Here is a 19306-nt window from a genome sequence, read left to right on the forward strand (position 1 = left end):
TGCCAAATTTTATGAAGAAATCTTTCGAAATAAAAAACGTTTCCATACAAGCACTTGATTTTGAGCAGTCAGTTTGTAAGGCAGCTATACACTATAGTTGTCCGATATCGATGGTTTCGACAAATAAGCAACTTATTGAGTTGAAAAAGATGTGTGCAAAACTTCAAATTAAGTTTCTCTCTTGGTGTTAAAACCTTGAAGGCAAATGCTATATACAGGGTATAAATATATTGGTAAACTTAATAAACAGGATATAAGTATTTTTACAATTTACTATAATTTTATTAAATATTTTTATTCCATATAAAAAACCTTAGTAACACCTATTACAATATCGTAATACCTCCCTTATGTAGCACATATGAATATATACGAGTACGACACTTGAGTTGCATTCTCTCGTGTTGGCTTGTGGCCGTGTAAATTAAAAGCAGTTGTGTGCAAAATTAATTTATTGCCAGTTGAGGTAAATTAATTTTTTACTTTTCACATTTTTGTGTGATAAATTACAGCTTGGGAATTCTTGTTGGTGGAATTTTTCCGAAAAATAATAGAGAAAATGGAATATAAACCTACGAAAATGGAGAATATAATGTAGACAAGGAGAAATGAGGGCAGATATTTTGATATGGGAAATTAAAAGTTGAAAGTCCGTTAACTAGAACAGAGTAAGAGGGAACATAGTAAAGTAAAATATGTTGGCTGCGGCTACGACCCAGATGGTCCATCCGTTGAGTTCAATTTTCGATGTCTCGTTCGAGCATTACGATGGGTAACTGTCGAATGACACGCGTGATGTTATACTCCAAGGCCTGAATCGAAGCGGAATAGTCCAAAAAATATTGAACAAAAATATCACGACAGCTTAACTCGACTGATGCGTGATCTGTCAAAAAAAGACTATTGGAAAAGGATCTATACTTGGATCATGTTATCAGGCTTATAAGTAGACTGTGATGTCGAAGCTATCAAACTGGCTATGAATAACGCTGTAAAACTTAGCTAAGAACTCCACTTCAAAATCGGAAAAATGTACGCGTAGGCGCGGCTCACAAGGCATTCATTCCAAAAAGTCAAACGATCAATTGAGAACACGGTTTGGAAATTTTGAGGTATCTATGGGGAGCAATTGTGTCAAAAGATCCTTGGAATTTTCATCACAATAATGAGTATCCCACTTAATCATGAATGCTATGGACCTTTTTGTCTTAGCACGCAACGTAATATATCGGCTCAGCCACTATATCTGCCAGTTTGGAAGAATTGTGGCTTTTTTGCTGTTTTAGAAACTTAAAAATCCGCTTCGGGGAACGCACCCTGCACCCATTTAAGCCATGAAAAGTCATACGCTGAAGAAACTGAAATTCAACCCAGCAGATGCTTATAACAAATGTGGACGAAAATTGAATTAAACACTGACTTTGGGTTCGAAGTCTATTTTGAAGGCGATATAATAAAATATATTAAATGTTGTTTTTGTTGGTCCGGGTAAAAATTTCATTAAAAACCATGCGAATGATTTTAATATAAGCCAGCGATTTATATTTGGAACATCCTCATGTATCTTGTAAGGACAATCCATAGCAGTTAGTGAGGGTAATTTGACAAATTCATTGTGCGAGACTTCTGTCTAAATTACTGCATAAGTTACTACAAGTGTATAAGAGTTGAGCATGCAAAGAGATGATTAGTTTTAAGCGGAGATTCTTTGCATACAGTACATACATATAATTCGTAAATCAGTGTCTACCATTCTGAATAAGTGGGATTCTAACCTGTTACAATACGCAAAACGAAGTTGCGCTAAGGTCACACTTGTTTCAAGTGGCAACTTGAGCTCTTGTTCTGCGATCGATTGTGTTTGTACTCCAAGTACACCAGTCATTGGGAGGAGTCAATGAAGGTGGTAATAGCTCCACTGTGAATAGCGTTCCGTTTCCGTCGGAAATTGGTCGCGTCCGAAATCTGGTCGGTATATTGTTTAAGTTCGTCGACGTGCTGGAGGAATATTCTCCTGATGTTCCGAAGAATGCACGTCGCTTAAAGGTGACTGCAGGGATGGTTCTGAAGCATGTGAACCGCACTGTGTAAATGTTTGATGGAAGATATCAGGAGACAACCTTTTATAGTCCGGAGTGCGGTCTTCTGGCGGGTCTAAAACTTCTCCATCCGTGTCCTGCAGCAACCGTGCGGCCATATTGGGTTGACATGGTTGATAACTGGCCTGCCGGTCGCCCTGTATGTTGCCAACAACGTCTCTTTGACATTACCCCTATTGCTACCGGCCAGCGAATTGAGGATCTTGTTGCTGCTTTTTACTTTTGGAATAATCAGAATCGTGGTTGGAGTTAAGGAGTACAGAACTTTAAATTTAACACCTAAAATATTAGGTTTTTTTACCTTCAGGATTTTTACATCATCGATGGAAATGTTGCAGTCTGGTCTGTACTCCTTAGTCCAGTTCGTAAATATCTTAACAGGGAAGAGTTTTAAGCAGATGAACAGCGAATAAATTTTAGGAGATAGACGTTCACTTTTGATGTCTTCATTATCGTCCAATCATCTGAGTATGAGCTTATAGAAGCTCCAACTAATGGTTTTGGGAGTCTCGTACTGTGGTGCTTAAACAGTAGCGGAGAGAGCACAACCCCTGTTCACTTTTAAATAATACTGATGATTGTCTACCGCTCAGATAGTTCATGCTCCACCTCTTTAGTCCTGAAGGGAGTGTGGTTTGTTCGATATAGCAAGGACAAGTTGATGTTCGCAAGTAGCGCTGTGCGGTTGACTGTGTCAGAAGGTTTACTGAAGCTGTGTTGGTGTTCGACTAGGCTTAAATAGTGTATGAAGAACGGAAGTAGTAAGACCTCAAGAGTTTTCATTACTGGGGAAAGGAGAGTTATCGGACGATAAGACTTGTCTAGGTTGGTAGGCTTCCCAGATCTCAGTAGTGAGATCATCCTACGATAAGAATCACCTAAGTGGGACTATCCCTCCGATTTTTTACACATCGCGTAGGTGATGGGTGGTCAGAGACAAATTGAGGACCTTAGTCATGCAACTTACTCCCAACGAGCTTGGTGTTTTAGCATATATACTCCATCTGGGTGGATGAAATTGACGTAAATGTTCGTAGGAGTGGACAGTGCGTTAAAGGTGCTCTCAATGAATTCTGGGAAGCAGAAGGTGGTCAGATACAAGAGTTAGCATAGGTTGCCAGGTTATGCTGTTTATTCAGACATTAGCGTTTGTTACATTAGGTGGGCTGCTGCAGGTGCCCATAATTCTGGTGGGGGCTTCGTCATTCATTGTGCAGAACGTCGAGTTGTCTATTGGCGCCCCTAGCACCATCTTCCAACGAACGTTTGACAGGATAAGTATGCCCTGGTATTCTGTGTTGCAAAATGAAGGCTGTACAGCCCAGAAGATCTGATCGGTTGCTAAGTTTGCTTACTTGGACCGCAGCTATTCATTACTACAAGTATAGCATACAGCTGGCATACAAACTGAACAATCTGAATCAAGTGCTTGTATGGAAAACTCCTTCATTTAACGAGATATCTTCACGAAATTTGGCTTGGATCATCATCTAAAGCCACAATACAATCTTAGAAGAAATTGTTCAGATCGAATTATTATAGCACATAGCTGCCATATAAACTGAACGATCAAGGACATGTTCTTTTTCAGGTAACTCTTTTATTTGCCAAGGGGCTTTTAGCTTCGCAGCAACCTAAGTTAAAGCTTTATCGCATTTTTTCCCTGTAAACCCATCACGTCACACAACTCTATCACAAAAAGGGCTCTCGCATATTTGCACTCATCTGTTTACTCAATGCAAACTCTTTTGAAAATTCGATTGCTCCCCACAAATTAGTAATAATCACTATGGTGTGCGAGTCAATTTAGCGCACACGTTTACTCCAGCAAAGTATTGCCTTAATTAAATTTCCAATTTCCATGAAGAAGCGAAAGCCTGTGCACCAACACACGCACACACATGCATGTGCAACCAAAAGTGAACCATAAATGTCGGTATATGTAAATGCGCGCGTATGCGTTGACCACAAATAAGCACTTTAATGCCGCACATAGCCTGGCTACAGCTGTTTGTGAGAGCGCACACATACACACTCATATGTGTTGGTGTGTTTGCATGTGTGTGCGCGCGTGTTTGCCGCTGCTTTCACTTACTAAGAGGGACAAACCACTGCATTTACGGCAACATGCTTCGGCATATTTGCAAGCCAAATTCGTTGCAGGTATATTAGATTGTGCATATAGACAGGCTGCGGCCGTGTTGTTGCAACAGCAGGTGCCCGTTTTACGCGAAATGGTGAGAGACTGCCAGCGTTTAACGTATTAAGCGGGAATATTTAATGCAAAATCAACAAGGCCGCTGTGGTGTGGCGGCGCACGGTGCATATATTGGAGCGCCAAACAACCGCACAAACACACACACACACATATGTATATATGTATATCTCCATACGCTCATCCACATTTCCATATCCATGCTACCGCTGTGTATTACACACGCTCCGCTAGATAAAAACAACAACTACAACAATATGTAGCACAATCGCATCGCCAGCAGAGGCATTTAGTCCACACTGACCACCAATACTAATAGTCAACAATGCTGGGGGAGCGACATTGTCGTTAAGCACAGCAAATGAGTGCCAATAACAACAACAACAACATTGTGTAAGTATATCTGACTGTGTGTGTGTGTGTGGTGCGCTATTAGCAAATGTTTGTTTGTAAGCCTGTTTGGGAGTTTTGGGTACAAAAGCATTTGGTCGGCTAAGTCGCCATGCACCGCTAGTTTGCCAGCGCTGTTGGTTGGATGGACAAGTCAACTGAGCTTACATAACTTGTCGGTCATAAGAGTGGGTCACAGTGGTGTGGGTTGTTGCTTTGCCTATACATATGTATGCATAGACCTGCGCCATTGTTATGAGGACCGCTTTGAGTAGTCTGTGTATTTCAGCGTAGCCCACATGTTTGGCTGCCGCCTTCTGCATGCCTTTCATCTTACCCGCATACCCGGTAGAGTTGCTTGCAATTGACCTTGGAAATGGTCAAAGCAAATCGTGCCGGTATGTAATCGTACATTAGCAGTTGAATATAATTTAATAAGCGTACGTGCTCTCTTCTGCCTATTGTACATATTACTATACTTATTATAGCATAAGTTTTGATTACTAATTGTATTTGCCATAAATTGATGAAAGCTGTACCAACATATGAATTGTTGAAGTTCTAAACATCTTTGAGTACATGTACTATCAGATTGGGCTTCTGAACTTGCACTTGACTGTCAAAGGTGGGTTTCTCTTTATTTTTTTGGTTATGAACTACCGTCCTTGAAATTGCGATCTTGTTTGCAATGACTGAAATTTTTTTTCCAAAACTTGAATACGATTTTCGAATTACTTATTGTTTTGTGGAAGGTATGAATTTATATATGTAAATATGTTTGAAATGTACAATTCTGATTTCATCTTTTTCATCATCACTTGGACTAGTTGTGTCCTCCAAAATCTTTAGGCGCACCACGTGCATCTCATTGACGCTAAGTATTCAGCTAGGATACGTATCATTATTCAATGAACCTTTTACGTTTCACTCTGAGCCAGAGGATTTCGCAACTCCACAAGCACTGGTTGCCGACCAACGTGCACTGAGCTCGCGTGAAGCCGCGTATAGATTCCAAGTCCGATTACACAAAGACAGTATCTTGATGCTAGCAAGGTCAAGCACTCATAGCACAGAAGACTCCTCCCCCAATATTCCAGTCGAGTATTGACGCGCTTGTATAAAAATTCACTGCTTTTCCTATCCAGCGACTCCATCCCAACCACATTGGTATCTCTGAGTGCGCGAAGAAAATGCCGCTTAATATTTCCAGTTTCCCGTAGTAGACATAGTGATAAAACTGACGTGACGGACCAGAAAAAACAATTTCTGAGATAAAAAATATAACTACGCTATCAATTATTTTAAAATTTTATAGAATATACTTTGGGCAAAAAATAGTAAGACTTTTTGTATTAAATTTCGCGCGAAAACCCATTCACACAAAGAAGTTCCATTTAATCTTGTGCGGAATCAAATTTCTGATATGATAATACATTGACGTCTACTGTATAGATTCTTTGTGAGTTTTCCGCCAAATTTTCAACTAATCGTATCACAGCCACCATATTCCCCTGTAAGGTTTGTTCTTTGATATTATATATGAATTTACGTTTCTAAGAAAACTTTATTTTTAATGATAAACCCTGCTAAATTCCATACCGGTCATATGAGTACTGAGGGCAATAGCTTGTTAGAATGAGGCTAAAGAGGCTGGTACGGATCAAAAACAAAAAACAAATTCCAAATTTTGAGTTTGTATAGTTTAAGTAAATTAAGGATAATTGCGATATCTGACACTTTCAAAATATCAAGGGAATGTCTGATATATTATTCCTAAAGGTTTCCACATATGGAATCTCAGAGCAAAGGTCGTTGCTCGGTACGTCACAATCGCGTTATCTCTCAAAACCAATGATGACGATGGTAAAATTCCTTCAGTTGACAATCCGATTTAAAAAGGGAGTCGTAAAAAAGTTTTCTGTAAAAAATTATCCAAAAAAGAGTTATGGACTTTAATGAATTGACAAAGTTGAACAAAACATTGAACCAAGAGATTAGCTATATGATGTGGAAGTTCTTATATAAACGTTTATAAGAACGTCAATACATTTCAGAGAATCAGAAGGTATAATCAATAGTTCGTATAGATTTTCATAGATTTTCAGTCGGTTTGAAATTTCGATCGGCAGTTGAAAAACAACTTTAATGTTCTGCGTTGCAACCATCCTACATTTGTGGGTGGTTATAGATTTAGTCAAGACGATGAAGAAGAAGAAGGATATCACATATCGTATAATGTTTATTTACGGATTTGTGTCATTTTATGTCAGTATGTTCAGTAAGATTTGATATTATAGGCTTAATGGCTCATTAACAAACGAAAATGTCGCTATTGGGGTGAGCCAAATCCTCGAGTGGTTCAGTTAAAGCAATTTCGTTTACAAAAATTGACACGAAAAAACAGGAAGGTATTGGAGCAGACATTACGGGACCGCATACCGAACCACCCATACCAATGGGATGTTTTCAGAGCATCTTTCAAGTAGAAGTCTCAACCATAAGTCAGTGTTCGGTGTGGAGGAGTGTATAGGTAGGCTGAGCCGCTTATCAGTTTACAACCGGGTAGGTATAACTGGAGTAGCCGGCAATGAGCTGGCAAACCAACGAACTAGCCCTCTCTGTGCAGAATGATGGAGTCGAACCATACATTGCGGATGAGGTTTGAAATATGTTGAACCTCCGCTCGAGGCAAATTTCTCCTCCTTATCGTGGTCTATGCAAGATATTGCAGGCTCAGGTAAGATAGGAAAGAGCAGGAAACTCTAGAATACCTGATTCTAGGTTGCCCAGCAATTTTTAGAAGCAGTTTAAGATCCTAGGTTCCATCTACGTGGACAGGGATCACATAACCTCAGTCGTGCTAAAAAAGCTCCTGGAATTGTTCAGAGTTCTGGATCTTTGTGACCTTATGTGATATAGGAGAGGGCACAATAGACCATAAGTCGCAGTGCATAGCCTCAATTACTCTCTAGTTATCTTAACTATTTTATCCAGATAACTTTAGACTACATCTTATTACTAGATAGCTTTTCTAATATATCCCATATACAATTGTAGCTACAAAAGCTTCAAACAGAAGATTCTAAATTTTAAAAGCTTAACCAGAACTTCTACGACCTTTAGTGTAGACATTTATTGATTTATATTTCAATGTTTTCCACACGCGTGTGGAGAAGTGTGGAGAAAAATTAAGAGTTATTGCGTATGAAAGTAATATTTAAATCTATTCAATTGGAATATTGATTTTTAAACTGAAAATTCCAAATTGTAATTATTGCATTACATGCATTATGCGCTAGTTTCCATGTACGAGTATATGTATCCTGTGATTTTTGGTTTCTGTGCTGAAAGTGATTTTACTCAAAAATACCGGTATGAAATAATGCGCTTGTTCCATTTCCCCACTGTTGTACTACTTATACGCTGGGCTAGCGCAAAATGTCGTAACTACCTTTCCAGCTGCAATAAATTCACTTTAACCATGCCACAAGTTTGTAACCTATACCCTGCTCGCTAACTGCTGCATTGTCCGGCTTGCCAGCCCAACCACCTTTCGCCGTGTATAATTTCCCTTCACAAATTCGGTCTCCACTTTGCAATATAATTCTTTTAACAATCGGTAATTTGTGGTTTTTGCGGTCGCATTTTCAGTTGTTTTCACTTGCTGTTTTATTTATAGCACCGCTTTCGCGCACACAGTTGCCAACACAAATGTGTACACACAGCCATTAAATGTTATTGTGTTGGTAGCAAGTTGACCGCTACAGCCTTTTAATTGCATATATTAGGGGTTTTTCGCATGGTTGGCTGGCTACCCGCCTGACTGAGTGGCAACGGGAGTTGGCTGATTTTCTGCATGAAATTGCACCTGGCCAGTTTCTATTATTATTTGCCGTGTTGTGCTTTTCATACTTTTATTTCGTGATTTCGTTTCACCGGTGTTTATAGCTTTTTCACTTTCCGGTTACTTTTTCCGTCTATAATTGTTGATTGTTTTGTCATTGGCTAGCGACTTGCAAATGAGTTTTGCTTTGTTCAAATATTCGAGTTTCAATTTCTTTGCGTGAAAGTGACCCGTGTAAGTTGTTGCGGTGGTGAAATAATTCAAAAAGTTAAGTTGAAATAGTTCACTAAATTAAGTTGAAAGAATTCACTAAGTTAAGTTGAAATAGTTCACTAAGTTTTCTCTTTAATAATTTACTGTGAGTATTGCCCAACACTTACCTACCACATCCAGATAGCCCATTTGACTTTTCATTGGATCCGTATTTATTTGACACATATACCAGCCTTTATCATTCTCCTTGATATCTTTGATTTTCATAGTCCACGTTTTGTGTTCGGAATTCGTTATGCCGATGCGTTGATTTTTTGTAATCACGTGATTTTGTATGGTCAAAATTGTTTGTGTATCTACACGCAGCCACGCGACCTGAAAGACATAAGAGGATTTTTTTTCAAATGTAGGTATAAAGATGAAAGATATGCTATTCTTATAGATAGATATAGATATTTAAAACTTATAATATTTCCATCTAAAAAGATATATTGCAGAAGTTCGCATTTCACTGAATTTCAAATTTCTTAAAGTTTATTTTTGCATAATCAACAGTTTAATAACAACTTGTGCGTACTTTGCAGATAATATAATCGAAAATTTCTTTAAAAATCGGTGATTTACTATTATTGTATATTGATAATCTAATACTAATTGGCAAAAATCATAAATTTTATTAATTATTAATATATCATAAAAATTTAATGACAAACATTACCAAATTTTTGCGGAAGCTGAATTTATTATGAGAAATTTCCAATTGTGTCTATAAATGTAATTTATTTAAAGGGTGATTTTTTAAGAGCTTGATAACTTTTTTAAAAAAAAAACGCATAAAATTTGCAAAATCTCATCGGTTCTTTATTTGAAACGTTAGATTGGTTCATGACATTTACTTTTTGAAGATAATTTCATTTAAATGTTGACCGCGGCTGCGTCTTAGGTGGTCCATTCGGAAAGTCCAATTTTGGGCAACTTTTTCGAGCATTTCGGCCGGAATAGCCCGAATTTCTTCGGAAATGTTGTCTTCCAAAGCTGGAATAGTTGCTGGCTTATTTCTGTAGACTTTAGACTTGACGTAGCCCCACAAAAAATAGTCTAAAGGGTCCATTTCTTGAGATGAATTGTTGTCCGAAGTTTTCCCTCAAAATGGCCATAGAATCGCGAGCTGTGTGGCATGTAGCGCCATCTTGTTGAAACCACATGTCAACCAAGTTCAGTTCTTCCATTTTTGGCAACAAAAAGTTTGTTAGCATCGAACGATAGCGATCGCCATTCACCGTAACGTTGCGTCCAACAGCATCTTTGAAAAAATACGGTCCAATGATTCCACCAGCGTACAAACCACACCAAACAGTGCATTTTTCGGGATGCATGGGCAGTTCTTGAACGGCTTCTGGTTGCTCTTCACCCCAAATGCGGCAATTTTGCTTATTTACGTAGCCATTCAACCAGAAATGAGCCTCATCGCTGAACAAAATTTGTCGATAAAAAAGCGGATTTTCTGCCAACTGATTTTGGTAATAAAATTCAATGATTTGCAAGCGTTGCTCGTTAGTAAGTCTATTCATGATGAAATGTCAAAGCATACTGAGCATCTTTCTCTTTGACACCATGTCTGAAATCCCACGTGATCTGTCAAATACTAATGCATGAAAATCCTAACCTCAAAAAAATCACCCGTTATATTATTAAGTCTCCTGGCATCACTTCAAATATCTTCAGTTCACATCACACCTCATTTTCTCTTTTTAAATTTTCTTATTCTTTACATAGAGCGGTTCACGACACCAAACATCCTCTTGGTAGCTGAAAAACATCCGTTTGAAGGCGAGCTAAAGTGAGAAGGCGAAACTCTCCCCAGAGTTGTGCGCTGGGTTTGGGACCCGTCAAGTAAAAAAAACCCACAATGCATTTTCTTAGTACTATTTATAAAATGATACTATATCATATCACATCATATTAATAGGCAATATTCCACATTTTCCACATTACAGTACAGTCATCATCATATTATATGTCATTATATAATCTCATATCATCATCACATTATTGCTCTTCGTATCCCAACATTATCACATCATATATACATATAAGTATTACCATATAACAATACTGCGTCGTATCATATCGTATTATGCTGCAGTAGCACTTAATATCGTAATTTTACATCATTTAACAATATATAGCTTCAAATCACGTTATATCATAAAACACAATGATTAGCATTAGTAATCACATATCACAATATAAAAAATTACTTCACTTCGCATAATAATAAGCATTTATCTAACTTCATCTTACAATAGCACAATATTCGTGTCTTATCATACCATAGTATCGCCTCTATTATATCATGTACAAAAATCCATTTTACTACTCGTAATCACATACAATATATATTTTAACATAAGAAATCATATCGCATCATATCGCACGATATCACTTCATAACGATCACAGCATGACAAAATACAATAAGACTTCAGAGCACTGCGTATCTCATCACACCAAGTCGCATCACATAATATCATATTTATACTAAATCATATCACGGCAGAACACATCACATCATACTACTAATCAACACGTAATATAATCATACATTCTTTCTACTAACTAAGTCAACCCCTAATAACTGCATATGCGATATGCATTTTACATAAAAACCCTCTATATAAAATTATACCACATCACATTATACCACGTCCCAAAAAATTGAAATGCGGAGTATCACATCTCAACTTATCATATCAGATAACACCACATCACTTCTAACCACAAGATAATATGATAGCGCCAAATCATATCACATCAATGCATACATATCACACAGTACATACATATGTATTATCATACAATATAACATATAATTATTAACATCACATCATGCTATAACACATCATATCATAGGATACACATAATAGTACAATATTATCATACTTTGGATATCATATAACACCATATTGTATCACATCATATGAAGCCATAATACATCACATTAAATCAAATTAGTTTTTTTTAATAAACTAAAAATATTTAAAACCAAAACTCATCAAATCATTCAAATCGTATAACACTCAATAATAACACACACGTTAGTGTAAACGAAAACTTCGCCGTTAATATTATAATTCTTAGATCATATATCGGGTGATCCAAAAGAAAGGCATTTTTTTTTTTTGTATTTTCTTGGCAGTTGGGTCGTTTCATTGAATTCGCTTCGCTAAACTTTTGGTAAACATAATCGGCCTATTAAGCATACTATTTGCAACACCATCACCCATCTTAAGACCCAGCAGTACGCAGTGTAGTTTTATGGGCCAGTGGACTCATCGGTCCATATATGCCAGTGGACTCATCGGTTCATATATCTTATAAACTGATGCGGGAGAGAATTTTTAGAAAATTTTATTTGATGCTTGCAGTTCGTGCTCTCGACGACAGTTGGTTTCAACAAGACGGCGCCACTTCCCACACATCGCTTCAATCAATTAATTTATTGAGAGAAGAGATCGTGTGATATAGCACTGTTAGAATTTTGGAGTCTACCGTCACCGCTGGACTCTGGAGATATGTAAAGTTAAAAGTCTATGCGAACAATCCCACTTCGTTTCAGACCTTGGAGCAAAACATCACGCGTGCCATTCACCAGTTACTAGTCGAAATGCTCGAACAAGTTCTGCATATTGTTTAAAATCAGTCGGATTAGTTTACTCTGCTTAGTTTCCTTGTTAATTTGGGCAAAGTTCGTCTACCTAAGAAGAGCAAAATTAACACAAAATTGTCTAGAAGACATTGTACTCCCCTTTCAATACTTTGAATGCAGTTAAATGATGAATTTGCCACGTCTCCACAAAATTTCTTTGATCATACGTTCACTAAGCAATACCATTATTATGATTAAAGTCAACTCGTCTAGACCGAAACCGAAAGCACAAGCGACGTATTGTCTCATATGCAAATAAGTAAATGAAGTGAAAAGAATCACAGACAATTGGACAGGTAATGAATAAATTTAAAAACAAATAAACAAATGAGAAGCTGAAAACCTATACACACAAAAACAGGCGGAAATGCAAAGGATGCAAACAATTACTTAAAATAAGAAATGTGGAGAAGGCAGTTGTTATGATAAACAAAACCAATGCCTGAAATGTAGAGGAGTTGGAGTATTGAAAAGAAGAATAATAATAAATGTGATGTCGAACGAGTGTGAAGAAAAGTACATATGAATAGTGAATACAGAGGTGGAAATGAGACATGTTAAGGGTAAAGTAAGAATAATCGCTGGGTGTTGAGAAAACAACTTAAAACAACTAAAATCATAATAAGAACACTGTGATTTACAGTACTTTTATAATATGAAGCGGCTTTGTATGTCGCTGGAGTATGAATAAAGATTATTACCCTTAAGGCAAAACAATTTAATCCTCGAACTGGTGATATTATTTGGTAAGCTTTAGCGAACAGCCGACAGACAACGCAGATAAGAGATGCTATTCTAAAGTCAAGTCTTTTTAAAAAACAAATAAATATAAAAACACTTTTGTCTCACATAAACATTAAATAATAAGGAGGTGCTAAGTTCGCAAGAAACCGAAAATTTTATAACCCCGCAATATGCAAGGATCACAAGCAGGAAAATACTTTTAGGTGTAGGCAAAACTTGGGGATGAAGTCATGTGTAGGGAGGATGCAGTCATGCGGAGTCATGCAAGTGAGGAAAGTTCTCTGATCGCCATTCACTTGGGAGTGGTTAGAAACGATTTGCATATGGTTCAAGCAGCTCATGACTTCCGGTCTTTGACCAAGTATTCTCTGGGTAGCCTAAGAACATCCGTTTGAAGGCGAGCTAAAGTGAGAAGGCGAAACATCCCCTACATAGGGTTATGCGCTGGGTTTGGAACCCGCCAAGTAAAAAAATAGCCCCAATGAAATATAACAACCAGCCTCGTATGAGAGACCCCCCTTTTGATAACGACCATGGCAAACGAAATAAGGACTATGGATTGAGGACATGCATCTGGAATCTCTGGTACCTTAATTGGGAAGGTGTCGCTGCCCAGCTGGTTGATGTCCTCGATAGAGTGAGGTCTGACATCGTTGCCGTCTCAGAAATGCGATGGACGAGACATGGATTGAGGCGAGTGGGTCCTTGTGGCATTTACTACGGTGTCCATATAAAGGAGTGCAAATTCGGTGTGGAATTTGTGGGAGGAGAGAGACTCCGTCGCCGAATACTGTCATTTACACCGGTGGATGAACGTCTAGCTGATTTGCGCCCACGCCCCGAAGGAAGAGAAGGACGATATGACCAAAAATGCCTTCTATGAGCGCTTGGAGCCCACCGATGAGAGCTGCTGCCACGGTTTCAAAAGCGATTTTAACGCCAGGGTGGGAAAAGAATACTCCTTGTCACAACAGTCGGTAAATTCAGCGCCCGCAAGGAAACATACTCAAATGGGTTGTTCGACTTCGCGGGGCCCCGAAATGTGGTTGTCTATAGTACAAGATTTCAGCATAGAAAAATTCATCAATCCACCTGGCTGTCTCCGGATCGAAAAGATACCAACCAGATCGATCATCTTGTGATAGACGGAAGAAACGTCTCTAGTGATTCAGACGTGCATACGCTCCGAAGTCCTAACATCGACTCGAACCACTAACTTGCTGCGTCCAAGATTCAGATGCTCCTCTGTGCAGCAAAAACGCTCATCAACAAACACAAGAAAGGTTCGATAACGGACAGCCAAACGATTTTCTACTCGACTTGTACTCCTGCTGTCTGAGAGCACTTGTCAACAAATTGGTATAAAGGAACTGTGGGACGACATTTCAAGCTCTTTACTTACAAATACAAACGAAACCATTGCTTTTCGGAAAATGCACAATAATAACTGGTTCGACCAGGAGTGCCGTGCCGCAGTGGAGAGAAAACAGGCTGCCTACCTCTCAACGTTACAATCAACCACAATACGTGCGGGATGGGATAGATATCGAGAGTTGAGAGGGTAGCGAGACGCGTTTGTAGACAGAAAAAGAAAGAGGCCGAAATGCGTGAGCACGAAGAGCTTGACAAGCTGGCCGACAGAGGTACTGCTCGAAAATTCTACGAAAATTGAAGGTTTCAAGGCCGAGGCATACTACCCCTTAACTTTTTTGAAAAAATTATTTAGCCTAGTTCAACAAAGGGAGTACAATTTGTCAACGGTGAGAGAATTTTTCAAATCTGTCAAGTGGTTTCGGAGACTTTTCAGTTCAAACACAGCAACAGTTAAACCTCTTCTCCTTCAAATATTAGTATTGATAACTATATATTTTAGGTGATTCCTACAACCGTTAGGTGAACAAAACTATTTAGCCTTGTAGAAACATGTTGCGAGCGTATAAAAATTTCAGTAGAAGAACTTAAGCTATTAAAACCACAAAGAGTGAAGATCCACTTCATGTAAGTAGCATTGTGCTGAGCTTCCCAAAATATCTCGAGTGGAACTCGCCACAATGAATTGAACAAATGAAGCATAAGACTATAATAAGCAACAAACATGTTGTGTTTTTGTGATGATAAAATAAAACCACACTTCTTCTCACTCGATAAAAGCTAAGAAAAAAGTGATAACAAAACGGAAGTAAAACGCACGACAACAGGAAGTTAGTAATTGTACAGGTAAGGAAGAAATTAATGAAACAAAAACAACAGCAATACCACAACAAAGCGTGTATGAAGAGCAAGAAAATATAATAAGCACAATAAATAAATATACACCACAATAACAAAAGCAACAAGCAATTATAACAAAACAGCAAAGAGAAAACGGTAGAAGAAGGGGAAAGGAAGAAGGAGAAGCAGCAGAGTTGAAGCTTCATTGGTTAACACACAAGAAGGGTGGCGCGGCACTTATGCGGTAGTGATTATGTGGCATGAATGAAATATGAAAAAGCATCAAATAATAATGACAAACAAAAGCAACAGCCACAACAACAAGAACAACCACCTCAAGCATAACAAACTCTTAATAAACAATAAAACTCCACACGTACAAACAGCTAAGAAACACAAAAAATATTTTTTCCATCAACGGTTATAGGAAACACTACCGTTATACACATACTTATACTTATACAGCAAACGGTCATTGTTGCGCTGTGGCAGGGCGCTGCCATTCGCCCGTATACCGTTAAGCGCCATAAAATAAGTAATTACACCCATGAGCCTGCTCGATTATCTTTTTAAGGCTTAATTGAAGAAAATCATTTATGAAAACAAAATACCAACAACATATCCACTTATGCGGCGTAGCACTACGGCAAGTTGTATCTTCACCCGCAAGCTTAACAATTTGTATTTACACGAGTATAACAGTCGAGTATATTCGCTCATTATTACTTATTTTTGTTTTGTTGTTGCTGTACAAGCCGAAATTTAATGGTTATATGGGTGAGAGTTGGAGTTGGTAAATTGAATGCGTTATCTTGCGGTTAGTGGAGTGGAAGGGTGGAGTGGTTACGAATGTGCACTTAATATAAGAGTATGTGTAAACTACGTATATATGTGTGCATATTTATAAGCATTTAATTGAAATGTGACCCTGTGGGGATTTTTGATATTATGTTTTGTCTTTGATACTAGAAATTGGAAGAATTTTTCCATGGTTTTTGTAGTTAGATGAAAGTGTCCGATTAAAATCGTCAAATAAGGAAACTCTTCATAGAAAAAAGTTTAAAATATTTCATTACTTTATTTTAAAAAAGCAATTTCAATATTTTCAGTTGTAAAGACTTCCATTAATATATTAATATTTCATTAAGGCGGTGCTATTTAAGTTAACGCACCACTGCAGTATATCAAGCTGAGGTGTTTACTATTGCGAAAGCCGCGGAGCTGGTCTCTAATGCACTTGCAGGCAATTCCAGAATCATCAGCTACGTAGAAAACCAAGCAGCAACGTCATATCGCATATCGGCCAGAAGTGTATTGGGAAGCAGGGTAGCAGTAGAAAGTATTGTCAGAAGCAACTTCACTTCAAAGCATAAAGTTCAGTGAAATAGTTGACGAGATTACCAATAATGATGTATGGCTAACGCCCGAAAAAAACCAATGAATGCATTGTCCATACGAGGACCTCAACAAAAGCATGCTAAAGAAAATTAAAACCCGATGGAATGAGCTACCAGGGTGCAAAAGTCATGTGCGAAACGGTAGATCGGAAGTACACAGCATATGATAAGAATACTAACTGATCACTGTCTGATGGAAACACATGCCCGCAGAATGGGACTGACAGTTAAAGAAGACTGCAGAACATGTCAAGTGCAAGGCAACAGCGAAAGAATGAGAAACTCTTGTTTTCACTGTAAGCATCTGCCGTCACCACGGTATGATACGCTGGAGGAGGTATCGATGGTGAGCCCACAGAGTCTGTTAAAATTCATGTCAAGGGCAGGCATCCTAAGGAATGATTACTCCTCATGGACCTAGTACCTGAACTCCATTTGGTAACACAAAGGAACAAAAGTGACCTATGCGTGGCTCATTGGCCTACTAGTTTTACCTAACTTAAGGCGGTACTTTAGTCTATAGAGAAGTAATTTTTGAATATTTATACAATCGAAATATATACAACAAAATAGTTTCATAAATAAAACTATACTATATAACCCCTTAATTTGAAGGCTTGAATTAATGTTGTGTTTTGATTTCTACCAGCTCAGCGAGATATCAGTAAGAATGGAATCTTCTAAGTGCTTGAGCCTTCCCCAGAAAGGGATCCTTAGTGGCTTGTACAAAACAGCGTCTATTGCTACCTTAAAATTTGTAAATAATACGGTTAGAAAGACTGGCCTTACTGAGGCCGAAGAGCTAACCTTTTTGCTTTCTTTCGAAAAAGTCAGCTGAGTTGTTTCGAAATACTTGATTATTCGTCTTACAATCTTTTTTAAGGGATTACATGGGTTTACGGGTTTCAAAAAAAACGATTTTTTTATTGTCTTATTAAATTCTACAATACTTCTTACATATTGTCTTAAATTTTCAAGCTTCGCATATACAGCCTTGAGAACTTGTGCGCTCGAGGCTAGCTAAGCTAAATACGCCGTGTTTAAACGCTTTTTTCTTGGAACAGTGTTTTTGAAGTCGGCTGGCAAGATTTCTTGAGAACCAATCAACCGATCTGCATGAAATGTTGCACTGGTCTTTGAGCTACAATTCTTAAAAATTTGGACGAATGATTACAACTATTTGACAAAAAAAAAATATCGCGAAATTTTCACTCAAATTTTATTTTTTTTTTGTAAAAATGTCTGCCAAGTATCCAATTTTCAGTTTTTTTCCTTCTCCCAAGTTCTAAGTTCAGGTTTTAACTAAAACACGTATTTTTTCACTTTAGATTATCCTGTAAGGAGTTATTCTGCCAACGCAAGCACTTCATTTTTCCGAGGAATCACTGAAATGGCGTCGCAATGGTCGAGTTTAAAATATTTTGTTCCAAAAATTTCAGAATTTCTTTATTAATGGTATATTTAACAATAAAAATTTATAATAAAATATTAAATTTTTTATATGAGAAAAAAATTGTTGAAAAAAAGCTTTTTTTTATTCGAAGAAAACCATGTTACATATACCGCTTAAGTGTTGCGAAATACTTAACAATTCGCCTTGCAAATTTTCTTTAAACAAGTGTACCGGCATATTCTTATGACAATTCATCGAAAAAAATTCCTACATGGCTTTTGACTGTCATTCAAATTTAAGGAGCATACGATTCATATCTGTGTATGTATGTGCCTTTCATACATATATGTTTGTCTGCTGAATGGGTGGGCAAGTTGTTGTTTCGCATTTGTTTAACACTAAGTGTTCGCTTATAGCAGTTCGGTATACATTTATGCCCACTTCGGTTAAAATACGACACTTACGCACACACAGAAATAGTTAAATAAATACACTCAAACAAACACCTGGACTCCCTGCTGTCATTTGCGCACACATATGAATAACAAAATGTTGGCTGTACGCGTCATAAGTAGTTGATTATGGCTAATGTGCTGTTAAAGTGTTACCGTTGTGCGTAAATTGCGGTAAATTCGACACAGCAACAATGCCTATGAGGAATTGTTAATGAGGCAGACAAATTGTTTTGATTCCTGCCGACAGACAGGCTGATAGGTGAGATAAGAAATGAAAGCCTAAGTATCATATTAGCGTTATAAGCAACTATATACTACTAAATGAGATTGAGACTGTCATAAGCCTAATTTTGGGTTAAACGTTTCATCGATAAAACGCTTATGAAATTGTCACATGCTAGTGGTTTAGTGCGTGAAAATATATTACTCTATGGAGTTCTCTAAGTACCGACAAATAACTGGTTTTATTATAACAAAACTTTATTGCGGTTATCACATACTAAATCAGCAAGCAAGCGTGCCACAGCGCCCACTATAATCTGCTATATCAATGTAACCACCTAGAACACCGCAATTGTGGCTTTCACAGCTTTGATTACTTTCTGGCTCATCTAGTACTTAATGCGTCTCATAATTC

General features: G+C 37.8%; 1 protein-coding gene across 3 annotated transcripts in view; it reads right to left on the reverse strand.

Annotated features, from left to right (window-relative positions):
- The window catches only part of LOC105224077 (limbic system-associated membrane protein), a 112873-nt gene that overhangs the window by 56476 nt on the left and 37091 nt on the right, over positions 1 to 19306 (reverse strand). For all 3 annotated transcript variants that reach the window (XM_049457867.1, XM_049457873.1, XM_049457865.1), the window contains exon 4: positions 8929 to 9136. In XM_049457867.1, coding sequence (XP_049313824.1) covers positions 8929 to 9136 — 208 coding nt within the window. The remainder of the gene's footprint in view (positions 1 to 8928; positions 9137 to 19306) is intronic.

This window comes from Bactrocera dorsalis, chromosome 1 (genome assembly GCF_023373825.1).
Source record: "Bactrocera dorsalis isolate Fly_Bdor chromosome 1, ASM2337382v1, whole genome shotgun sequence".
NCBI classification, from domain to species: domain Eukaryota; kingdom Metazoa; phylum Arthropoda; class Insecta; order Diptera; family Tephritidae; genus Bactrocera; species Bactrocera dorsalis.